Consider the following 27,165-nt stretch of genomic DNA (forward strand, 5'->3'; position numbering starts at 1 on the left):
TGGACGTCGTACCCGCGTCGAATTTAAAAAAATTTACGTCGTTTGCGTAAGTCGTCCGTGAATGGGGCAATTTACGTTCACGTCGAAACCAATAAGTCTTTGCGGCGTAATTTGGAGCATGCGCACTGGGATATGTCCACGGACGGCGCATGCGCCGTTCGTGAAAAACGCCAATCACGTCAGGTCACGATTCATTAGCATAAAACACGCCCACCTCTTCACAATTTGAATTAGGCACGCTTAGGCCGGCACATTTACGCTACGCCGCCGTAACTTAGGACGCAAGTGCTTTGTAAATACAGCACTTGCCTCTCTAACTTACGGCGGCGTAGCGTATATGCGATACGCTACGCCTGCCTAACGTTAGGCTCAACTACCTGAATCCAGCTATAAATCTTTAGGTCACATGTTATTTGAGCAGCAGTTTATTAACAAATGTTTAGTAAGAATACACTAAAGTACATTTTAAACCACACAAACAATATATTACCCAATTTGAATAAATTATAAAACAGGAGGTATCTATGAGTACATAGATAGCCAACATTTCAAGCTTTAAAAATGTGCATGCCCAGAAAAAAAGGTTGCATAAACAAAATTGCACAGAAAGACCAGAAAAATGGAACTTGGGTACTCTTTATTTTCACTTTAACCACTTCCATACAGGGCACTTACGTACCTTCCCGCCCAAGCCAATTTTCAGCTTTCAGCACTGTCGCAATTTGAATGGCAATTGCGCGGTCATGCTACACTGTACCCAAACAAAATTGGCGTCCTTTTTTTACCCACAAATAGAGCTTTCTTTTGGTGGTATTTGTTCACCTCTGCGGTTTTTTTTTTGCGCAACAACTAAAAAAAGACCGAAAATTTTGAAAAAAATTACGTTTTTATTTTTTTCTGTAATTTTTTTTCTAAATAAGTACGTTTTCTCTTTCAATTACGGGCACTGATATGGTGGCACTGATGGGCACAGATGAGATGGCACTGATGGACATCGACAAGGTAGTACTGACGGGCACAGATGAGGTGGCACTGATTGGCGGCGCTGGTATGCGGCACTGAAGGGCGCACATAGGCGGCACTCATGGGCACACATAGGCGGCACTGATGGGCACTCATGGGCGGCACTGATGGGCACTCATGGGCAGCACTGATGGGCACTCATGGGCGGCACAGATGGGCACTCATGGGCGGCACAGATGGGCACTCATGGGCGGCACAGATGGGCACTCATGGGCGGCACAGATGGGCACTGTGGGGTGGCACTGATGGGCACTGTGGGGTGGCACTGATGGACACTGTGGGGTGGCACTGATGGACACTGTGGGGTGGCACTGATGGACACTGTGGGGTGGCACTGATGGACACTGTGGGGCGGCACTGATTTACTTGTTGCCAGTCAGTGCCCATTTGTGGGCACTGATTGGCATCTTTTTTTTTTCCCCATTTTTTTTTTTTCAGACTTTTATTTTGGACTTTTTTTTTCCCCATTTTTTTTTGTTTTGCCCTTCCCTGGTGGGCATCCCTGGTGGTCCATGTGGCAATCCGAGGGGGGGCTGCGCTGATAAACAATCAGCGCGAACCCCCCCTGTCAGGAGAGCCGCCGATCGGCTCTCCTCTACTCGCGTCTGTCAGACGCGAGTGAGGAAGAGCCATCGACGGCTCTTCCTGTTTACATCGTGATCAGCCGTGGTTGGACACGGCTGATCACGTGGTAAAGAGTCTCCGTGAGAGACTCTTTACCGAGATCGGTGTTGCGGGGTGTCAGACTGATCGCCGCGATGCGCGCCCCCGGGGGCGCGCAGCGGCTCAGAATCCTGAGGAAGTCATATGACGTCCAGTCAGGATTCTACAACCACTTTGCCGACGTCAATCTGTCATTGGCGGGCGGCAAGTGGTTAAAAACCCCTACAGGTCATCAGTTCAGAGCCAACAATTAACCACTTAAGACCCGGACCAAAATGCAGGTAAAAGACCCGGCCAGTTTTTGCGATTTGGCACTGCGTCGCTTTAACTGACAATTGCGCGGTCGTGCGACATGGCTCCCAAACAAAATTGGCGTTCTTTTTTTTCCACAAATAGAGCTTTCTTTTGGTGGTATTTGATCACATCTGCATTTTTTTTTTTTTTTGCAATATAAACAAAAAATGTTGCTATAATAAATATCCCCCAAATATATATATATATATATATATAAAAAAAAAAATTTCCTCATTTTAAGCCGATACGTATTCTTCTACCTATTTTTGGTAAAAAAAAAACACAATAAGCGTTTATCGATTGGTTTGCGCAAAATTTATAGTGTTTACAAAATAGGGGATAGTTTTATTGCATTTTTATTAAAAAAATATGTTTTACTACTAATGGCGGCGATCAGCGATTTATTTTGTGACCGCGACATTATGGCGGACACATCGGACAATTTTGACACATTTTTGGGACAATTGTAATTTTCACAGCAAAAAATGCTATAAAAATGCATTGTTTACTGTGAAAATGACAATTGCAGTTTGGGAGTCAACCTCTAGGGGGCGCTAAATGGGTTAAGTGTGACCTCATATGTGTTTCTAACTGTAGGGGGGCGGGGCTGGACGTGTGACATCATTGATCGTGTTTCCCTATATCAGGGAACACACGATCAATGACAGCGCCACAGTGAAGAACGGGGAAGCTGTGTTTACACACATCTCTCCTCGTTCTTCAGCTCTGTGGACCGATCGCGGGACTCCAGCGGCCACGGAGCTTCGGACCGGGTCGCGTGCCCGCGACCCACGGCTGGGCACTTAAAGGGGACGTACAGGTATGTGCTTGTGCCCAGCCGTGCCATTCTGCCGACGTATATGTGCAGGAGGCTGTTCCTTAAGTGGTTAATAGTTGCCCTAGAATTATTACTCTCATTTTGGCATGCACAGTAATATGTAGCATGTGTAGTGCGAGTGATGTTTTCGTAAGCGGAGGCCCACCCAACGTGTGTATTTACGTTTGTATGTGCATGTAGGTTAGGGTGTGGCAGGCTCAACTATTTTTTAGGGGGGGGGGGGAGGGTTAGGTGCTTGGATATAACTTTATTTTATGACACTTTTTTTCACTAAAACTTTATATCACATAAGGAAACAAAAAGTTACCTATGTGATATAATGTTGTTGTGACAGGTTCTCTTTAATGAGACATCAGAGATCTATTAGAACCCAGTAGTCCCACCTGCCCTCCACTGAAGCTAACAGAGTGCAGACAGTGCTCTGTTAGATTCTTCTCTGACCACAGTGGCTAGAGAAAGTGACACCTGAAGCTGAAAGTGATGTTTCTAGGTTCTTTGCAGTTAGAGAAGATCCGCGAAAAGACGTTCACTGGTCTCCTTCCTCTCTACCTGCTGACATCCAACAGCAGGTGAGACATCGGTGTCTGGAAAGCATGGGGGGGGCATATTTCTAGGGGTAACAAAAAGTCAACAGCCACCTTATGAAATATACACAAACTCTGTACAAAACCCCCTGCTGCCACTGATGCAAGCTTTACATCAGTTGCAGTAAAAGGGTTGAGGACAATTACAAAATTAACCCCACAGCCTTGTAATCCACTACAGAAATTAATGAATGCTTCATTACATTAGCTTTGGCAAAAAGAAAAAAAACTCTGAAAAGAGCCTTTCACAACAACAAAACAGTGATGAAAGCTATTAGTTTGTGTTCAGCAAACGTAATAAGTCAGTGCTGAAAGTTATTAGTGTTATTTGTGTTCAGTGGACAGAAAGATATTTTGCCTAAATGACTCAACATAGCTTTGCCGACCATTATCATTTCTTCTGCTTCTCAAAGTCAACTTATGATATTCATGTCAAAGGAAAGCCTGGCCTTTGTCAAGTGTCTACAAAAAAACTGATCCTGCTTCAGAAAGAAATAGCTGCATATATACATTAGCCAAAAAATGCCTAACTAACATAACCTCAAATAATTGCTAAAATATGCTGTTGGTACCATCTGAACAACACATTTATGCCAATAATCTGCAGCTTTGTTCATCAAACAGACAATTCATCAAGTATTGCATCCAAAAACGTTAGACATGTATAGCCAAAATTGATTGAAAAAATGTTTCTTGTTCATAGTGCAAATCTATATCAAGGAAAAACAATTTTTTTTTTGTATTGTAGTCATATTGGTCAGGTAAACGCACTTTGATAACTTTGCTGCCATTGTACAATGTGCTGAGTGTTTAGTGTGTTCTTGTGCCAATAAGGAGGGTTGGGCTCCCTCCAAGTCATCTGCCCTTCATCTATCCATCAGCATACATGTGCTGCCACTGTGGAGACTCTTTAAAGCGGAGTTCCCCCTTACATGGGGGGAGTGGGGGCTTCAGTAGGAGTGGGACTTCCTGTCCCACTTCCTCCTTCCGCCCAGGGACCGTTTGGGCGATACGTCATATCGTCAATGTCGGTCCCTGCCTGTAGGCGATCGCCTAGGATACGTGACAGGTCCCAGGCGATCGCCTGTCCACTCAGGGAGGACTGCGCTGTTCGAGCATGCGCAGTGTGTACCCGGCCGTGAAGCCGAAAGCTGTTACGGCCGGGTGTCCACAGTTGCAATGGAGGCGCCGGCGAAGAAGGGGGGGAGAGGAGCGAAGCTCCAGGTGGCGCGGCGCTGGACAATGGAACAGGTAAGTAATGTTTATTAAAAGCCAGCAGCTACACTTTTTGTAGCTGCTGACTTTTAATAAACATAAAAATAGGGCTGGAACTACCCTTTAAATTTAGATTTAGGGTCTGCAGGATACAAGGAGCCTTGAAATGGCCTACAGCTTACGCATGTATTTGCAAATGTGTGCAACTAAACCCCTGTTTTTAACTCATACTGTTAGACAGGTTTGGTTGGTTGTTAAGTTGAGCACGGAAATGATTTGGTTTTATTTGACATGTGTTTGCCCTTCCAGTGCTCCTTGCTGTGAAGACCAGTTATAGGTAGGGGCAGTGACCTTTTTTTTTGCACTTTGCACTAAAAAGTGAACTCCTCCATGTTGTTACAAGTAGATACCTTTTGCAGGAGTCCAGCTACTCTCTTCCCAGTCCTCTTCAAAGAGTAGAAGACACAGCCTTAAAGTGGTTTTAAAGGCACAAGGCGTTTCACCTTTTGTATGCAGCAGCCCCCCCCCCCCCAATACTTACATGAGCCCCTTCTCGATCCAGCATCGTCCACGAGAGCCTTGCCTCTCCAGGAATTCACACTCCTTTTTGACTTTTGGCAGCTGTTGTCAACTACAGTGAGCCAATCAGGAGATGGGGGGGCGGGGCCAAGTCACGGCTCAATGTGTGAATTGACACGCAGAGCCGCAGGTTAGGAGTGTGCCTGCTTGGGTGCCCACAGAGCAAGCCACTTGCTGTGGGGGCACCCGGTAGCAGGGAGTGGCCAGGAGTGCCGGCATGTGACCCGAGAAGAGGATCTGGGCTGCTCTGTGCAAAACCACTGCAGAGAGTAGTATAAGATGTTTGTTCTTTTTTTTTTTTAAAAGAAAAACAAGGATTTAATGTCACTTTAACTATCTGCAGCATCACTGCTGGTCAAACCAGTCTTGTTTTTTGTCCTGGAAACAGAAAACAGAAAATTCTGCGCTATCAATAGTAAGCAGCTCACACTACCAATGAACAATGGTGGAATACAAAACAAACATAAAAAGTGTAGCGCATAAAATTAATAGATCACCCAATTAAAGGATGAATGAACAGAGCATCAAACAAATAGTGAAAAAATTATGATGACAATATATCAACCAAAAAAGTGATGTATATGTATAGACACTGGATGGTGTATATATAAAATCTAAAAAAATGTATGTGAAAACAAAGTCCAATGTGATAAAAATTGGTGCGAATAGTCCCAATGCCTCGGAATGAAGTGCAGTAAAGAAATCCACCACCGATCATTTACAGGAAGGCTGTAGAATACTGTATATATATATATATATATATATATATATATATATATATATATATATATATAGGAGAAGAAGAGAAAGGCACATAGCGTAATACTGAAAGGTCCAATGTTTAATGTAGGTAAAAACACTTACATTATAAAAGGTGATCAACGCTTTCACATGTACAAAGTGGCAGCGGTGGAGTCCCCGACACGTTTCACATCAAATAGTGCATCATCTGGGGTGCGAAATGTGTCATGGACTCCACCGCTGCCACTTTGTACATTTGAAAGCGCTGATCATCTTTTATAATGTAAGTGTTTTTACCTACATTAAACATTGTTACCTTTTAGTATTACGCTATGTGCATTTCTCTTCTTCTCCTACATCTCTACATATTGGTTAAAATTTTGGCCCACATTGGGTACCTCTGGAAGCGACATTTTTTCCTGATTCGATCCCTGGGTTCCTCTCCGATTAACGTGCGAGACGTCTCCGTGAGAATTGCAGCCGATGATCCAGGCCTGAGAGTGGTTTATACCCTGCTTTACTGACCCTCTGGACATATGTCCATTAGGGTACAGTATCTCTGGTAAGCCTTCCTTTCAATGATCGGTGGAGGATTTCTTTACTGCACTTCATTCCGAGGCATTGGGACTATTATCACCAATTTTCATCACATTGGGCTTTTATTTTCACATACATTTATATAGATTTTATGAGTGAGTGAGTGAAAAACGTATATAGCGCAGCACATGCGAACTGAATCACCTGTGCGATTATATATACACCATCCAGTGTCTATACATATACATCACTTTTTTGGTTGATATATTGTCATCATAATTTTTTCACTATTTGTTTGATGCATGGTTTATTCATCCTTTCATTGGGTGATCTATTAATTTTATGCGCTACACTTTTTATGTTTGTTTAGTTTTTTGTCCTCTTACACCTATCTATAGATATATATAAAAAAACTGATTAGACTCTCTCAGAAAGTATTTTAAAAATAAAATAAAATATGTGCGGGTAACCAGCTTCTACAAAAGTAGATCAGCAATGGCAGCTTTTGTATCCTCATGACAGGTTTCCTATTTGTGTTGCCAATGTTCTTACAGCTGGGAATGAACATAGCCCCTGATTAGCCATCTAAGCGATAACATTAGCTCATAAATGTATTTCCCAAGTCACAGTAATGATTATACTACTGGAGGACAAAGCTAATGTAATATGATGGCTGCTATACCTCTGAAAACCGAAAACTCCACTCGTGTTTGTTTATTTGTTTTTTCATTCACAAATCTAAGGCAGCCAGCTCTCTATTAATACAAAAGGTATAAAAGATTGCATCCTACCTCTTGCCTAATTGCTGTTGAAGAAGCAGTACTTTGTCAGAGAGTTCTTTTTCAACATTCTGCATATGCAACTCAAAGTCCTTAACACTGAGCTGCACTGAATCTTCCTTTTCGCATGTAAACTTCTGTGTCAAGGTTTCCTTTTCAAGCCTCTGTGCAGATAGCAGCTGCTCTCGATCTTCTTCAACTTTTTGTATTGATGCTTCATGCATTTCTTTCTGTTGTCTTAAAGCCTTTTCATGCTGCTCAGTTTGCTTTTCAAGTACTTTTAAAGTGTCTTCTAATTTAGTCTGTAAGACATTTAGTTCTTCCTGAAGCCTGCTTTCTCTTTCTAGTGCTTGCTGATGGCCACTGGTCAAATTATTGATATCTCTTTGTAATGATTTGGTTTGCGCTTCATGAATATTCAGCATCTGTGAAATACATTGTTCTTTCTCCATTGTCAATAACATTTTGAGCTCTTCCAGTCCAAGCTCATGTTCACCTTTCAGATTTTTTAACACATTATTTAGATGAAAAACCTCCTTCTTTAGTGCTTCTGTTTGCTCACTGACCTGATAATTCAAGGTGTCTTGCTGCTGTGCTTTATTTTCTTCCATATTAACTTTTATTTCATCAATTTCCCCTTCTTTAAGCGCCAATTCCACTTCTAATTTACATCTAATATCAGAAAGTTCTGAAATTCTAAGGTTTAGTTCCTGAAGCTGAGAATCTTTATCCTTTGCAATGGCTGCACAAGATTCCTGCAACTGGTCCAATTTTTGTTTATTTTCTAACTGCAGTTTTTCTATGCAGCATTTATATTCTACTTTTACATCTTCAAGTTCCTGTGCATGCCTGAGCTCTAAATGATCTTCTAATTCTTTGAGGTGTGTTTGCTCTAAAATTTTAAACTCCTCCTTGAGAAGTCTGAGTTTTTCCTCATTCTCTGTATAAAGTTTATTTAAGTCCTCTAAGGTTGTTTCCCGGGTCTCTTTGAGCTTCTGCATTTCATAAGTTTGTTCCCTCATAGCACTTTCCACATGGATCATTTTCTGATCTCTTTCATTTTGTAAGTGCAGAAATGTTTCATTTTCACTTCTGACAGCAGCAACTTCCATTTGTTTAGTTTGCAAATCTTCCTTTAGTCCCGTAATATTACTTTTCAACTGTTTTATGACTTCTTCGTTTACATTAAGGTCTTCCTTTGACAGCTGTAGTCGCTTTTCATAAGATTTTTGTAGAAGCTGTAATTCTTCAAAATGTTTCTCTTTCAATGTAGTTTCAAGAGAAACATTAACATGTTGAATCATTTTTAGGATCTCCGCAGAAACGGATTTAATAGCACTGGCAAATTCACTCTGCTCCCTTTGTACAAGTATCTTTAATTGGCAAAGCTCTTTTCTAAAATTTCGTAAATTGGCTTGCGATTCTTGAGCAACAACTTTGCATCTGTTCACACAAGCTTTCAAAGATATGTTTTCGGCACTGTTATCTTTACTACCTTTTGTGTCCTGCATACGCCTGCTGTCAATTGCATTTATGACCGATGAATATAGGGACTCCACCATCATTTCTGGACTTTGTGTATCACTAATGTTAGGGGACACAGGATTTTCCTCTATAACAAATTCATTGACAGCAGACATAAAGTCAGATTCAGGACTATCTGCTAATGAGTCCAAATCCAAGGAACCCTGTTTAAGCGACTGCTCGATATGTGGATGAGGAATTGTCTCAAAATCAAAGGTATGAGAGTCGATACTATCTGGAGACAACTCTTCTAGGGGTGCTGGGATGGAGACAGAAGGACAAATGGGACCCTGAAGACTAAGTGATGGAGATTTGGATGAGGTAGTAGTTGTAGCTTCAGTTGCACTTTCAATCCTTGGTGTAGTTGCAGATTGTGGTGAAACTTGACCATTAGACACCTGAAAATAAAGTCAAGAAAATTAGTTAAAAAATTGAATCAGTTTAAATTGTGGTGATTATCAATAATTTTCAAAATGATAACTACATCTTACCGTTAAACCTGGCATTGCAAAATATAGCACTAAGTGAAATATAGAATAACAATCTTTGGACTACAAAAAATACAGTAATAATTCTAATAAAGGATATTTCATACCTGCAGCATTTTGCTACGTCTTTGGTGGGAGTCTCGATAAAAATACAACTGACATAAGGATAAACATATCCCCCAATAACAATATTAATCTTACTATTCCCCTACTTGAAGATCACATTCCACAGTTGTGGGGGAAAATTCTTTTGAGGTGTATATGCACATTTGCCTATTTCTTAGATGGGTCAACTTTATCAAATCAAAGAAATTTCCTGTACTTAGCCACAATTGATATTCGAAGACCTTTTTTGAGGCTATAGCCCAGGATATTCATAGTAGTGAATGAGACCAACGGAAATCAAGCCTACACAACCTCATAAGAGGTGAAAGAAAAGCTCTAGAATAAGGACCATGATTGTATTATTAAGCCTAGTGACAAGGGTGGGAATGTGGTGTTGTAAAAGGATTATTTGAAAGAAGTATACAGACAACTAAGCGTCGGTTCATGTTACCGAACCCCTTTTTCACCCTTGTCACGAAAATCAATGGGAAGCTACAGTATATAGTGCTTTTGAGGTTTGCCTACTTTCTAAAAAAGAATAGGAACATCTGCAGGTAGGTGAATATAATATTTCCAGGTTTTATGAGATTCCCAAAATACACAAAAAATAACACCCCACCCCCATGGAGACCTATTGTCTCCAGGGTGGGTAGTCCCCTTAAAAGAAAAGGAAAACATGTTCACATAAGGATTAAATATTTGGTATCTGAGCTTCCTTCATTTGTCCTAAATACCAGTGACATACTTCGGAAAGTTAAAGATTTCATAGTACCAGTGGAATGCATATTGGTAGGCATAGATGTGGAATTGTAATACGCTTTGAGTCCACATCACGCAGTGGCCTAATGGCTGGAGCGTAAACATCTCCTAGCTGGCCCCCACAATACCTTTTTTTGTAGAACTTTTAGAACTTGTTCTAAGTTCTAACTTGTTCTAATTATTTTATGTTTATTGGAAAGTTCAACCACCATTTGGGAGTAGCCATGGGAGCCTCGTGTTTCCTCTCCTATGTCATTTAGGTTGGTGGTTTCTCTAGAGTTCAGCTCTTTATATTCTCAACCACTGGGTTTATAGTGCCACCTTTAGGTATAGGGCACTAGGCAGAAAAAGAGCACAGCACCGCCTATGGACAGTCATAACTGGTAGTAAACTCCCTCTTTGCTATAGGCAACACAGTTTATCACAAAGCAGTACAAGAAAAAAAAAGAACCAAGAGGGGTGTTTATCACTGAACTCAGAGAAAGGGGATACCAACAAAAATCCAGTTTTCTCTTTTGTTTATTGATGAACACAGGACTTCATATTCTCAACCATTGGGACATCTCAAAAAAGTGACTAAATGAGGGGTGGGGAACCTCAAACAGAACCCTGCAATGTGTGCAGATGATAAATGCATCTAAAACATACAAAAACATTAACTTGGTAAAGAAAACTTGGCAGACGACCAGTTAGCTGCCTTGCAAACTTGAGACCCAGAAGCCTGATGTCGGAGCATCCTGGTACAGTGTGTTGTAATAGGGAAGGGAGAAGCACGACCCCTAAAGGCATAAGCTTGGACGACTGTCCGTCTGATTTTTTGAGAAATAGTGGCAGAGGAACCCGCTAGACCTTTTTGTGGGCCGTCCACAATCACAAAAAGAGAACTCAACCTCTGGAATGAGGTTGTAGCAGACAGGAACACATGTGAAGGGAGCAGACACTATGAAGAAGGGACAATATTCTCATTCAGATGACAATCACCTTTAGAAGTAAAGGAAGGAGGGATACAGATGGAAAACCACCATATCCCTGTGTAAACCAAAAAGGGAGACTTACAAGATTAGTCAGCTCTACAGCGCATGGAAGACATAACAACGAGAAGAGGCGACTTTCTGCAAAAGAGTAAGCAAAGGAAGATTCCCAATATTCTCAAAGGGAGGCTTCTGAAGAACTGGAAAAAAAATTCAGGCTCAATGGCAGAAACGGAGATCACACTGGAAGAGCTACATGCCTTAGCAAAAACTTAGCCCTTAATGGCCAGCTTTTGATCAATGCCCGGTTGAAGAAAGCCACGATACCGAGAACGAATGCAGGTGTAAATACGCACCCTCGCACTATGAAATGTACGCCTTCCAAATACAAATGGCAAATCTTCCAAGAGGTGGAGTTACATGCCTTCAACACAATGGGAATCACAGGGCTTAACAACCCCATGTCTATAATAACATGGCTTCCAACAGCGGTGTGCCCCACCGCAAACAGATTTGATTAAACACATCTGGGAGACTGACCACTTTTCCTTAATTCAGCTTTAGAGGACTGTGGTAGTCCACCTGCCAGTATTCTACTTCCAGAATGTAAATGGCAGAGAGAGTCGGTACGGGAAGTTCTGCCCACTAAAGATTTTGTGAGGCCACCAGCGTTGCTGCCGAGTTTCTGGAGTGCCACAATTAATTAAGCGCAACCCCCACTGTAAAGCGCAGGGGTGCTGATGTCCAGGTCAAAGTGTAAGTACATGTCCCCGATGTCTATGGAGGCCAGGGAAATCTGAGAAAGGGAGGCCACCACAGAACAGATGGAGTCTATCTGGAACCATAAACAGGTTAGATTAAAAGTCCCCAAAACCTTTCTGGGTCCAGAACCGGGGCTATTATGCTCTGGAGAAGAAAATACTGCCCGCCTTGTAAACAGCCTCCTGTGGACAAGACAGGGAGAGATGAAGAGTGGAAAGAAAGATCTTGTCTGGTAGATAGGAAGGAAACTCCACCTAGTAGCCTGACAGAATAAGTTTGTGGACCCATTTGTCAGAAAGCAGAGAAATCCACAGGTACACAAACCAATGAAGACAATCCCCCCACCCCAATGGAAATAGGTGGGCATAAGCCTTCATGCTATGGAGGGCTTATCCACTGGATTTTTTTTAAAGATATGTTTAAAGGACCAAAGTCAATGAAATAAGTGAACCAATAACTTCCCCAAATTTTTGGACTACAGGGCAAAATCAGTGTAATTTGTTCACAGGTTTAGTGGGGCCTGTGAGGCCAGGAGCACTTGGTGCCCCCCACAGGAGTCTTAAAAGGGCTTGGATCCCTCATTCAAGGAGCCTGGTGAACAAAAAAATCACTTGAGTGCAGAGAAGCATGCACTGTGGCACCCATATTTCCTGGATTGCGGGAGAAGGTATTCTTTCCCAAACGGTACTTGATGACATAGTCCAGAGTAGCACCAAGAGCCATTCACCCTGGAATGTTAAATCAGCCAAGGCCTTCTAAGATGTCTTTCCAACACTAAAGCCAGAGAACCATGGCCGAGAGATGGAGAACTTTGAAAAAGTCGGGGCCGGCATCAGAGGATGCATCACAGCGTAATTATTAAGATAGTAAAAATATAATACCTTGAAGTGGACCTAGCATCAGATATGTTGTTTGTTTGTTAGGTACATGAACGTGCATTATTGTGTAAGAGCAACACTTTCAGGTATTTTTGTTTTGCTTTCACGGAGATTCAAAGTACTCACTCAAACAATGCCTTCATCAACTTCTGTTTACAGAAGTATGGTGCAATTTTTGTTCAGGTATCATTCTGAGTCAGTATCTAGTTTCTGGACTGAGATGCTGGCTCACAGCTGACACAATCAAATAAATCAAAAAGGATAGCAACAATGGTTAGTTCACAAATGAGCTTCTATTACTATACAAGAGTATTCTATAACAGTTTACATGTATTTCATTTAGATTTACACATTTGAACACAGCTTCTGTTTAGCAGATACTGACCTAAAAAGTGTATGTAAATCCAATTATTAACATCTCTTACCTGCTGTAAGATGTGTAGAACAGGATAGCGTGCCTCGAAAGCTTGAACTACACTTTTTACTTACTACAATAAATGATATCACCCTAAATTCAAACTTATGCTTTAACATGGTAATGCAAATTCAAAATTAAATTTTCAAATAAATTACAGTAATACTTGATGATCCTGCTATTAAAGCCTACAGTAAGTTTACCTAAAAATAAATCAATAAAGAAGATGCACAAGAGTATTACTTGTCTTCAGAGGGATCTGTCTCACTGAAGGTCATTGTTTAGGCACTTCCTATTATAGGGTAAAAAAAACTCTCTCCTTGTCTCCCAGTTGTGCTCATTTGTTGTCACCAACTCATACAGGATTACAAGGAAAGTGACAATTTTAACTGCTTGCCGACCAGCCACTGCAGTTATACTGCGTCAGGTTGGCCCGGCTGTGCAAATCACCGTAGGTCTCGTACACGGCGATCTGTGGGCACACATGCCAGCGGGGGAGCCAATCAGCTGATCTGGAGGACTCGATGTCCGCGGGCCGCCCGCGATCGTTCCCTGCAGTGACAGAATGGGGATCCGCCATATTAAACAAGACCGATCTCCATTCTGACCGGGGATCACATATAGATCCTGTCTGTCTGTTATGCAGAAATATGGATCTGTGTGTTGTCCCAGGCAGCCCATCCCCTCACACATTTAGAAAAAACACATTTAACACCTTGATCACCCCTGATCTTAACCCCTTCCCTGCCAGTGTCATTAGTACAATGTCAGTGAATATTTTTTAGCACTGATCACTGTAATAATATCACTGGTTGCCAAAAAAGTGTTAAAAATGTCAGCTAGATATCCGATCTGCTAGAAAATCACTGATCAGCGCCATTACTAGTAAAAAAACAAACCAATTAATATACGCTTATTGTTTGTTTGTCTTTTTACTAAAAATATGCGGCAGAATACATATTGGTCTAAATTTATGAAAAACATTTTTTTTTTTAGGGGGGGAGGGGGATTTTAGAGCAGAAAGTAAAAAAAAGGGAGACATTTTTTATTCATATACAGCGTTGCATGACTGCGCAATTGTCAAAGTAACGCAGTGATGTATCGCAAAAAATAGCCTGGTCAGGAAGTGGGCAAATCCTTCCGGGGCTGAAGTGGTAAAGGAACATTACACAGGCATGGTCCACTGTTGTCATTAGCAGAAACCCCACCCCAAGAAATGCCATGCAGCTTTCACTAGAGTGCATGCATGTAAATAGGAAGTGGCTACAAGAGATAAAAGGCACATAGATAAAAAAAAAGGAAAAACAAGTATTTTAACAATGAAGCATGTCATGGTTTATCATACATGTTGGCAAACATTTAGGGTTTACATCTACTTTAAACTGTCTGCTGTACTAGAAATAAATGTCACAAGGTACCACAAAAATACCACACCTTTTGTTCATTTAACAGATCTGTAATAGTCTGAGACATTTCATCCAAACTCTGCGCAGCTTTCACCAGGTTGTGGAGAGCACGAACATGCTGGTGCAGAGGCTCAAGATCACAAAGTAAGGGTACCCTGAGGGGACAAAACACAAGAGATAACCCAACTTTCTTGCATTCAAGAACATTACAAATACATTCTACATATAAAAAAAAGAAAAAAGACATCAGACTTTAAAGCTGGCTATACAAACTCAGTTTGTTTTTGTTCAACCCAGCAGGCTGAAAAAAAAGAAAAGAAGATCGCCGCACCAACACAAGCGATGTTAGTGCAGTGTTCTCCCCCGCTGTGCTATTGTATTCTAACAAGTGGCCTGCCCCCCCACCCCCCCACCAGAACACACTAATCAGTGCTGCTGCTGGCTGGATGTTGGTCTTCCTGGATGCCCGTTTGACACAAGACCAGCTTCTGTCAGACATGTACCAAATGTTGGCCAGTTCTTGTTTAACCAGCCAAAATTTGGATTTTGCTTAAGGTTGTACATAATTGATAAATGTATTCATATGCATGTAAATTGTCTTTTTTTTTTTAAATCCCCTCTGTAGCTAAAAAACACTGCACAGAGGAAAAAAATACTTTATTTTGTTGGCATAAAGATAAAAATTTCAACATAGGAAATGTATATAAAAACACCATTGCACTTCTCAAAAATAAGAATGGCTAACTTCATTCTCAAGATGTTTAATTAGACAAGACAATTAAAAAGAAAAACATGTGTTCCACTGCTTAGCCGTAATTTATGGTCATTGATTTCCTATTAATCACAAGTGCTTGTTAGTGGATAGAAAAAACAAGAAAAATCTTGGCAAATTTTGTGATTAAATGGCACTATTCAGCTTTATAATGAATGGACAACTGCATTAATACCCAAGGGACTTTGCTCGGTGAAACTATTAGATGTTGAAATAGAAATGTACAATCATGCAAACAGTAAATCTTTTTTTTCCTTCTTCTAAAGTGATATGGGATTCAACTTGGACCGCACAATATTTCAAATGTCAGACATTGTGTGTGCTGTGTTTGAATGCAACCTTAATTTAATAAGATTTATTTTCATCCAGATCACCACCTGCTTGCTCTGATGACTCACTGTTGCTGCCATATAAAATGTCAATATGAATAGGAACATGAAAAATGGACTATGTTTTGAAAAGAAGCATGAAGTACAAATTTAGGGATTTTTGAAATGTCTGAATTACATTAGCCATTTTTTGAACCATGCTCCTATAGCATTTTACTGCTGAGGGAGAGCATATCACTCGCTCTGCTCCGGTCAGTGGGGGATCTCTGAGCTGATCCCCCTGCTAATCGGAAAGGAATCTGTCCTGTGTGAAAGGGGCCTATGATTAGCAGAGGGAATTTGAAGGCGACAAATAAACATATGGACCTTAATTAATCAGGTGAAATGACTGAGCAATAAAATATAAAATGTAGCCATGAAACCCACAAAAAAATGGAAGGGGGTGAGTAATGCCGCGTACACACGGTCGTTTTTTGTGATGAAATAAAACAAAGTTTTTCATCATGAAAAAAAAAAAACGAAGTTTTTCTAACTTCATCATAAAAAACGACTTTGCCCACACACTATCGTTTTCTGAAAATGCTCTAGCAAAGCGCGGTTTCGTACAACATGTACGACGGCACTCTGTTCCATTCAAGCTCCCGTCTCATAACTTGCTTCTGAGCATGCGCAGGTTTAAAACATCGTTTAAAACGTCGTTTTAGCCCACACACAATAATTTTTTATGACACAAAAAAACGTCATTTTGAAAAACGACATAAAAAATTGAAGCCTGTTCGAATTTTTTTTTGGTCGTTTTTTAGAAGACAAAAAACGATGTGAAGCCCACACACGATCATTTTAAATGACGTTTTTAAAAACGTTGTTTTATTTCATTACAAAAAACGACCGTGTGTACGCGGCATAAGAGTAAATGAAGTTTGCTGCAAAAAAAGAAGACAAAAAATTCCTTAATACTAAAAGGAACCAAAAATTCAAAAGGTTACAAGGTCATCAAGTAGAGTTAATATCTGCCTCACTTCAATATAAAGAATGTATAATAGCAACCATACTTATATTAGTACCTATCCCAGTCTCTACTGTATACATCTTTGCCATGACTACATGTATGTTACTATGTAGTGGCAAATTGATTTTTAGTTATTCTAACAGAAAAGAAAGTGAGGGAGAGAGTCTTCCCAATAGGCACAGAGAAACAGGTAACAGTTAAACCCATCCACAGCCTACGCCAACTAGAAGAAAAGGTTTTGACTGGACATCCACTTTAAGCAGGGCTTGCTGTAATTAAACATGGAACATCACTCTCTCAATCAGCATGGACTATTTTTTTATATTTATGCTGCTAGATTAGTAAATAGATAAGAAAATATATCATGTTTACCCGTTTTCAACTTTTTTTTTTTTACATTTCTTCAGTTACTTCCTGGTTTCCAGGCCTAGACAAATTATGTCATACATCTCAGGAGTCTTTGGGAGGGGTTTTCCCAGCTAAGCACACCCTTCTGCCTGCATGCCTGAGCTAAAGGCAGATGAATTCCAGGAATAAATGCTACATGAATCTGTCCTTACTCAAGATGTCCCCAGCCAGAAATGCTATGATTTCTCAGCAAAATAAAACATGGAGACATGGATGGATTGGTGAGTTTGCTTTGAAAATTAAAAATTAATTAAATAGCATTATTGGTTTGCGGTGCTCAGATACTGTGGAGTTCCGCTTTAAGCATGATGATTACAACACATGGGAACAAGAAACATGAAATCTAGAGGACATTACCTGAGGAAAAGTTGCACTTCTGGAGGACAAAGTGACTGCAAAAACTGAAGGTCGTTTACAGATATATCAGGAAGCTCACTATCAAATTTCCTAGGCTTTCGAGTCTAAGTATGATAAAAAATATATGCATTAATCATAAATGCTGGTTTAATATGACCTACCTACACAAGAGTTATATTAGAGAATAATTTAAATATAGAATACAACATTTACGATAAGTATTTCAACCTTAGGCTTGGCACTGACCGGGGGGGGATATAATGCACAAAAAAATCCCCCTGCACATCACGATGTTGACACTCGTAGAAAATCCCCTTTTATACAAGTATGGCTGATCCACAATATCCATATTTATTATAAAAGAAGGACACAGGAATAAAGATGGTATTTCATGTCCCCCCTTGTGCTAATTGTTGTCAGATACAATGGTCAAAACAGTGCTGAGTTAGGACTAATTGTTTAGGTATGTACACAGAAAGATTATGAAACAATTTCCATGCAAAAAAATAAGTATACATAGAGCATTGTAAAACTTGATCTTTATTAAATGACTTACTGATGGTTCCCTGTCATTTAATATGAATTTATATGGAGGCGATGATGCTGCTATTTTGTCGCTGTACGTTTGACTGTGAGCATCTATGCGTATTGTGTATACCTTGTAATGTGCCATGCTTTAACCCTAACATCTCCTGTGATTTATACAGATATTATTTTGCACAGGAGTGCTATTGCATGCAGGATTTGACCACCATATTGAGCTGATCATCAAAGGGTGGAAGCAGGGTGGAAGCATCCAGACGACAGGACCCACAATACACTGTGCATGTTCGATTACACCAAACAACATCACTGCACATGCATCCGGCACAGTAAGATTTAATTGGTTGAGGGGCTCCCCTGGTATTGGATGTGGCGGCGTGACGCATCGAATCTCAAGTGGAAGCTGTTAATGTAAGTGCTGAAAAGCTTTACAACACGTTATACTGGTTGGTTTCTTTTTTTTTTATATGGTTGCAGTTTTAATATATATTTGGTGAGCCTTTTATGCTAAATCAATGAACAAATGTTTTTATATATGCTACGCAATGGTCCCTTTTTGTCGATACAATATGTCAGCTTTTTTTTTTATAAAACAGCCATCTAATATCATATTTCTCTTGCTGGGGGAGTAAAGAGGCTGGATAAGTCTTAAAGGGGTCATCACAGATCTCTAAAAGGCATTTTTCTACTGCTTTTTATTGGGCAGTACGTTCGCTGGTGATTTTGCATTCTATTGGGTAACTGCTGGTGCGCGCATTTTTGGTTGCTATCCTTGATGAAGGTGGAGGATTTTACGGATACATGGTTTTTGTTGTCATATTAACTTTTATTATCTAGTGAGCAATGTGTGCAAGTGCAAAATTAATATACATACTACACTATGGTCACCTTTTGTTGCTCTGGTATGTGAGCTTAAATTTGATAATACATTATCCTCATTGGGGATTGGATATCTGGAAAACCTCTACAGAGGCTAAATCGGATTTAACGGGGAAGCCTGACAATTAATTTCATGCGTTTTTACCGCTTGGGATTTGAGTAGCCATTAATTCTATTGAGTTTGCAATCCAAATTGGGTGATTGAGGCTTTATGGATCTCTAGTGGATACACATTCAGTAGTGAAAGTGGAAGACACTGAAAGTGAATTTTGAAATGACATTTTTGTAGTGGTAGAATTTTTAGAGGTTTTTTTAGGCAGATCATGAAGAAAAGCATAGCGCATGTTACAGCATGGTGCCATTTTTGATTAATAAAATGGGCTGAATACAAATCTTTCGAAACAAGAAGAAAACATTTCCTGCTAAGCGTAGAACTGTTCTTAGAGTCAGAATTGTATTATGGCTAACCAAACATAGCAAAACATGTTCAACTTACAGAGTTAACCAATAAATGATATCAATTCAACACAAACAATTCTAAAAGCAGAGACTAAGTAATAGACTGCATTATACATACACAGAAAGATGAAGGCCAAGAGTCAAGTCCTCGAAAAAGACGATTTCTTAAATAGGATTTCCCTATAGGAGAAAGAATATTAATGAGCAATTCTATACTGCTATGGCATTAAATGTATGCAGCAAAGAGACCTATACATTTTACACAAGCTTAGACATCTCAAAAGGCTTTGAAAACATCACATGTTAACTAAGACCTGCACACCATGATTGTCAATGATGAATTTAAAATAAATCATATGTACAAAGACTGCATTAGCATTAAACTCGTAAGCATTACAGTGCGATTTGTGGTCTGCTTTAATTGTTTATTACCTTCAATCAATTCAATTATTGAATATAGATCTAGTGCGCCAAGCAGCTGCCCATTATCAAAAAAAGCCTCTTTAGAGCTCTGAATTACGTACATGTTAGATATAGTAGGTTGCTTCAAGTTCCCAGCAAATGTTGTCATTCCTTTCATTTCTGCTCCCTCAAAGCTGCTCTGTGTTGATTCACAGGCGCTGACTGACTGATAAAGTGGAAGTGGGACAATAGAATGGGACAAGGATGGAGCAAACACAAAAAGTGTTTCAGAGCCTTAAAGGTTTTCCTTGGTACACTAGAAGTATCATGGAGCAGTAAATACAATACAAGCAACCTGCCGATAACTCTTTTGAAAGTCTACTAGACAAATAGTTTGGTGTCAATATAACCGAGGGACACTTATTCGTAGTGTGTGAATCTACAAATGAGAAAATACAATTTGAATGCTCACAATATTACTCTAATCTTTATACTCTGTAAATTACAATTTGGTCAGCATGGGATACCATATATGTGTTTAAACTACTGAATTAAGGAATGAACTGTTTGTTTTATGCCCCTTTCAGATGTGGTGGACTCTGTCAAGTAGATATACCTGCTCAGCAGGGATCTCTCTGCTGAGCCCCGCTGAGCAGGCGGATGACAGGTCCGTGTCCACTATGCAGAGTGGATATGGACACAGCCCACTGTCCTCTATGTAGGGGTCGGATGGAAAGGGACTGCCTGTCATCCGATCCGATGCCCATCCGTCTGTTTTTAGTGGACAGGATCAGATCAGATGCTGGCAGGTGTCAACGGCACATGTCTGCTGAAATCGTCGCTCTATGGAGAGCTATGGATGATCTGATCTGGTCCGCCTGAAAAACTGAAAGACGGAACCCAATCAGTCCGTCATTGTGAAAGGGGCCTTAATATAAGGTTTACATTTTTATAAAGATACAATATGTTAATGGGAAAGAATCCTCCACCTTACATGATAATGTTTTATTGCTAATGAATTGATTGTAAATATAACGATAATATATACTTCATAATGTATGACTGCATTATTGCCTAGTCTTGGCTGTTAGATGCAGGAGTCACATAGTGTGATTGCAGGTTCAACTGTAATTGGATTTTTTACCCGGGGACTCTGGAACCCAGGCAATACTTTATTTAAAACCCTGGCTGAGTGCCTAGCAGCACTATGGTCACAGTTTGCATGTTCTCCCTGTGCCTGTGAGGGTTTTCTTCTGGGAACTCTGGTTTCCTCCCATACTTAGGTTAATTGGATCCTATCTAAACTGGCCCTAGTATGTGTGAATGTGAGTAGAGAGTAAGCTCCTTGAGGGCAGGGACTGATGTTAATGTACAAATATATATGTGAAGCGCTTTGTAAAGTAACCGCGCTATATAAGTACCCATAATGATAAAAGATACACCAATCTGCCATACGTTTATAACCACCCACCTAATATTGAGTAGGTCCCAATTTTGCCTCCAAAACAGCTCTGACCCATTGAGGTATGAGCGCCAATAGACTGTTGTGGAATCTGCCACCGAACCATTAGTAGAAAATCCTTTAAGGTATGAGGTGGGGCCTCCATCAGTATATTTATCAGTATATCCTACAGATGCCTGATCAGATTAAAATTTAGACATTTTGGAGGCCAATTCAACACCTCAAACTCACTGCTATGTTCCTCAAACCTTTTTTCAGTGTGGTAGGGTGCATTATCCTGCTAAAATAGGCCACTACATCCAAGATATACTGTTTCCACAAATGGGGTGTGCATGGTCAACAAGAATGTTTAGGTAGGTTGTTTGTATCAAAGCAATATCCACATAAATGGTAGGACCCAAGATATCCCAGCAGAACATATGTCCACTGAATATTAGATAATCAAGTCTGTCAGTGGTCATAAAGTAATGGCTGAACAGTTTATGTTTAAATACAAATTATAAAATAGGGTCCTCATTCCTTCCCTTCCTTGAGTGTTTTCACTATGAATGGATGCTTGTGCTGACCAATATAAGGCATGGAAAGCAGGGATGAGAGGGGAAAAACACAAATGTGGGTCTATAATTGTTGGCCAAATGAATTGTTGCTTTTTATAACTCTCAAAAGACACCAGTGACGGCCTTCCCTGTCCTTTCTGTGTTTGTCCAATTTTAGTAGGTAAAAATTGGTAAAGTCACTCTATAGTTTGAGATTTGCTCACTCCTTCAGGAGAAAGTGGCAGACTTATGCTGCGTACACATGGTCAGAATTTCCGACAACAAATGTTCGATGTGAGCTTTTTGTAAGAAATTCCGACCGTGTGTAGGCTCCATTGAAAATTTGCTGTCGGAAATTTCCGCCAAAAAAAATTTGAGAGCTGGTTCTCAATTTTTCCGACAACAAAAGTTCTTGTCAGAAATTCCAATCGTCTGTATGCAATTCCGACGCACAAAAATCCTACTCGTGCTCGAAATCATTCAACTTCATTTTTCTCAGCTCTTCGTAGTGTTGTACGTGACCGCGTTCTTGACGTTCAGAATTTTTGACAACATTTGTGTGACCGTGTATATGCAACACAAGCTTGAGCCAACATTCCCTCGGAAAAAAATTCACGATTTTGTTGTCGGAATTTCCAATCGTGTGTACGCGGCATAACATTGCTTTGTAATGGGAGCAGTTGGCTGGAACAGTGAACCATTGTGGGATCTCTTGCCACTGATGTTCTCAAAAGCTTTAAGAAGCCAAAATGTTGAGATGTTAAAACCAATCGACAATGAAATAACAGTATTTAGTGGACTTTACAATTAACTTTGTTTTGTCTCCAGACAATGAATTTAGTTTGGGTCTTAGAAAAATAAATAATACTGTTTTAAGTATATTTCAGCAGAAATTAGCTACAATCATAGTGTTAAAACTGACTCTTTCATGTTTAAAAAGTGTCTATTCACAGAGGTTAGCTGCCAGCAACCACTGTGATTGGCTCCTTGCCTCTACTCCATGGTGTGCAGCTGCTGATAACAGCCTTATAATCATAAAGCTATACCACACACTCAGAGTATGCTCTGAAAAATGGATGATTTCATACATGATGTGCAAACATGATTAACAGTGTCAGTGCTGTGAGCTGTGGGTACATAATGAACACCAGGCATTACTTACTAAACAATTTCCCAAATGTTTCCCTTTTTGCTTTTTCATTTTCATAGAGTGATTTTCCATCCTTTACTAAAGCATTTGCCCACTGTTAAAAAAGCATACAGATTGGTTAAAATTTGAGGATTCAATCTATTTATCAAAAAATATATAACAGACATTTCCTTTTCCAACAGCATGTAAAATATCTATTTATTTCAATAGTTATCTAGGTAATGATGATGTCAAATCTTTGGAAATAATCCATGCTACACAGACCCCCCAAACCTGGATTCCTGTATTTTGCATTTGCTGGTCAATAGGATCCCCCTGATTAAACTGGGGTCACATTGAGGGCTGAGAGCAAACTCAAAATAGAAGAAATTGAGTCTTCATTGCATACTGAAAGCATCTCATATCACCGACCAGGCTTTTTAACTGGAATCGTATTTGGAAAAATCTATGGTGGCAACTACACATGATGTTTATTCACTTTTACTCAGATTCAATCAGAATAAAAAAAAAAACACTGTGCATGCCTTCATTGTTTAAGCTATGACAGGAATTTCAACATGCTCATAATGCAAATGTATGTGAATATTATGATGCCAACAAAGGAAGATACATACTAAAAAAATTAAATAAAAATAAAAGTTTTTCTAATTTGCATAACAAAGCTGCTCTGTAACTTTCTCAGGCTGACAATAAAGGAATAGCACCTGCAAAACCAATATTTCAGTTTTGGAAAAAGCCAGCACATTGATGGACCTGGCAACTTAAGCCAGGTACGCACAGGCCGAATGTTGGGAAACCTCGGCCAGTTAAGAAAAAAAACTTCTAAAATTCATGCCGTGTGTGTGCCACCCTGTCCGGCAGAAGCCATCAGTTTGGCCAGCTTCCATCTGACGTGCATGCTGGAAAACCAAGACAATGGCAGAGAGCACTGATCAGAGTGTTCTGGCGAGAAGGGCTGTCCCCCCATCAGAACACAACAGCTCAGTGGGGGAAATTGCTGCACTAATGTCGGATTATTAGTACAGCGTCTCCAACCGGAGCTAACAGGTTTTTTTTGTGCAACCAAAAACTGTATTGTGTACCAGGCTTTTTTTTTTTTTTTTTAAAGTGTATTTTGTGCGTGTGCTCGAGAGAGGAGCTGGACTGCAGGAGTTAGGAGTAGGCAGGCCTCCCCCAGAGGCAATCTGCCACCTTTCTCCATGCCCCGGGTGGCAATGGCGGGTGTGTGAGGGGGTCCTCCCACACAGCCCGCCCTACCTGCTCCGCTTTGAAGCCCAACGGGGCAGAGGGACTCCCTATAAGGGAGTGAGAGGATTAGCCCGCTCAACCAGCCCCATTAGTCCTTCGCCTCTCTTTAGAGACCGCATGGTCAATGTGCGTGTGTTAACCCAATTTAGAGTGCGTGTGTAGGTGTGGTGGTTTTTGTGGGAGGGGGGTGGGCGTACTAAGCACAGGCTTACCTTGCATAGCACACCCACCGGGAGCCGGGCTGAGACCACCAAACTCAATTCACATGAAGCCGAGACCGGGATCCGAACCTCTAGCTGCAGAGGTGAATGGCTTGTCAGCGCAGTGCCAATCGCGTTGAGCCACCGCAGCTCCGTGTACCAGGCTTTAGGTGCAAAACAAACTGCAACATAAGTACCCAAGGAATACTATGGCCCGGATTCAGATACAAATGGCTATTTTTAGGCGGGCGTAGCGTATCTCATATACGCTACACCGCCGTAACTTTGAGAGGCAAGTCCCGTATTCAGAAAGAACTTGCGCCCAAAGTTACGGCGGCGTAGCGTGTATGGGCCGGCGTAAGCCCACGTAATTCAAAATAGGCTGGTAGGGGGCGTGTTGTATGCTAAACAGTCGTGACCCCACGTAATTGACGTTACTAACGAACGGCGCATGCGCCGTCCATGAAAGTATCCCAGTGCGCATGCTCCAAATTACGCCACAAATAGTCATTGCTTTAGACGTGAACGTAACTTACGCACAGCCCTATTCGCGTGTGACTTACGCAAACAACGCAAAATTCGACGCTGGCCCGACGTCCATACCCAACATTGACTACGCCTCATAGAGCAGGGGTAACTATACACCGAAAAAAGCCTTACGTAAACGACATAAAAAAGAGCGCCTGGCGCACGTATGTTTCTGAATCGGCGTATCTAGCTCATTACCATATTCGATAAATCTACGGAAGCGTCACCTAGCGGCCAGCGTAAATATGCAACTAAGATACGACAGCGTAAGAGACTTACACCGCTCGTATCTAGGCAACTGTGAGGCGTATCTGATTCTATGAATCAGGCGCCGAGTTGCGACGGCCCGCATTCGGAGTTACAACGGCGTATCTGGAGATACGCCGTCGTTACTTCTTTCTGAATCCGGGCCTATATATGGAATAAATAGGTTATTCAACAGGATGTTATTTACCTAACCTGAAATATTAAGTATACGTGTATTGCTGTAAGTTAGAGACACAGAACCAAGGCCATGCCTCTCCTCCTCCTCCACAGAGGAGATTGATAGCAGTTCCCGAGATGTTGCTTTGGTTCTACGTTTCTCATGCTGTCTGTGTGCTGCACTGGGAACAGCTGCATGTAAGCTTTTAGTTCAGTTTGGGAGCATGCACAAAGTAGAGATGCCAGAGGGGCTCCAATGGTCCCAGCAGGCACACGCATCCATAAGTCAGGCAGTGGGATTGGGGGATAGTATCAGAAAAAAACCCACATGAAAACAATAGTTAGAAAAAATATATATAGCAAGAGCATGCAAGTCCTGCTCTTAGTCTCTCACTTTAACCCCTAAAGCGGGCTTTACCGGTCTTCTCTCCCCAACTCAAACACATAAACTAACCACCTAACGTTAGTCAAATCTTTAATCCAAGTCCTTTACACTATTAATGAAAACTATTTTGATTTTTTTTTTCTTTATCCAGTACAAGGAAACCTTGCGTTGTGCCAAAAGCATCATGCGCTTAGACCCTGGTTGCAGTAGAATCCACTCCAATCTACTTGTCATTTTTAAAGGCCCCAAACAAAACTTTTACTACTTACCTCTCTGTAGTGTTTTATGAACATTTTCCTCCTGACAACCTCAACCACCGCTAAGCAATACATTTGAGGAACTGTACTCAATGCCTCAACTATTTTCACCCTTTCAAGAAGCTCCATTAAAAGTCGAAATAAAGCCTGGATTTTTTCCCCATCTTGGTCAGCATGCAGCATTACAAAGCAGCACCACCTGAAAAGCAAGAAATACTTCAGTTCAACAATCTCTGAGAATGTCTGTGTAACAAGATGCTTCTACATATAACTTAATTAAACATTTTATTGTGGAAGACAAAGAATAAACATAAATGTCAATCACCCACAAACTTCTAACATTAGTGCTCAATAGCACTGTTTTTATTTTTTACAAATCCTCTCTTGCTACTATAACAAATGTCCAAGTTCAAAACATTTTCCCATGAATTTCTGCAACCTTGGTAACCAGGACAAAGAGTGAGAATGAATCCCCTTAAAAGGGATATTAATAAAACCTGAGGAAAAAAAAATTGAACCCTTCCATACTTATTCAAACCACGAAAAAATGTTGGGCTTTAAATACACTATTAATTAAAATGACATTTTTAACCTTCATAACAATTGGATTATTGGTTTACCTGTGAAATCCTTTTCTTGGAGTTCATCACAGGACAAAGGGTATCTTCAGGTCCATTGAAATAAGGTTATTCTGCCACCTTCAGGTGATTGGATGCTGGCAATTAAGGCAGGGGGAAAAGACAGGCAATCTCATCCCAGGCATACCCCTCCCAGCTGGTCATAGCTTTATTTTTATAGCAAGCAATAAAACAACAAAGGTGAAGGGGTGGAATCCCTGTATAATGTGATGTACTCCAAGAAAATGATTATAAAGGTAAACCAATAAATCCTATTTTCCTTATCAGACATTCCAAGCTATAGGGTATCTCCATCTCCATTATAAAAGGGGTGTCAAAATCACTGAATAACAGGGTAGGGCACACAAAGCCAACAGACCCCAAACAATTAAACCAGAACAGGTTAAAACCTTACGCAGTAGCCCGCAAGACCCAACAACCAAAGGCAGTGTCCTCAGAGGATTGAACATCCACTTGGTAAAACTTTATAAAAGTATGAACTGAAGACCAGACAGTAGCATTACAAACTTGATTTACAAAAGCCTGATGTTGAATAACCCAGGAATCATTAACACCCATGGTAAAATGAGCCTTCATCAAAAACTGTGGAACTTTGTCCTTGAGACTTTAAGCTTGCAAG

The 27,165-nt window shown here is 40.6% G+C and overlaps 1 protein-coding gene across 4 annotated transcripts in view; it reads right to left on the reverse strand.

Moving 5' to 3' along the window:
• The window catches only part of RB1CC1 (RB1 inducible coiled-coil 1), a 234,092-nt gene that overhangs the window by 67,638 nt on the left and 139,289 nt on the right, over nt 1-27,165 (reverse strand). For all 4 annotated transcript variants that reach the window (XM_040354194.1, XM_040354196.1, XM_040354193.1 and 1 more), the window contains exons 9-14: nt 25,921-26,107; nt 22,880-22,961; nt 19,436-19,497; nt 17,437-17,540; nt 14,590-14,716; nt 7,266-9,175 (exon numbers count right to left, since the gene is read on the reverse strand). In XM_040354194.1, coding sequence (XP_040210128.1) covers nt 7,266-9,175; nt 14,590-14,716; nt 17,437-17,540; nt 19,436-19,497; nt 22,880-22,961; nt 25,921-26,107 — 2,472 coding nt within the window. The remainder of the gene's footprint in view (nt 1-7,265; nt 9,176-14,589; nt 14,717-17,436; nt 17,541-19,435; nt 19,498-22,879; nt 22,962-25,920; nt 26,108-27,165) is intronic.

This window comes from Rana temporaria, chromosome 5, assembly GCF_905171775.1.
Source record: "Rana temporaria chromosome 5, aRanTem1.1, whole genome shotgun sequence".
Classification (NCBI taxonomy): Eukaryota; Metazoa; Chordata; class Amphibia; order Anura; family Ranidae; genus Rana; species Rana temporaria.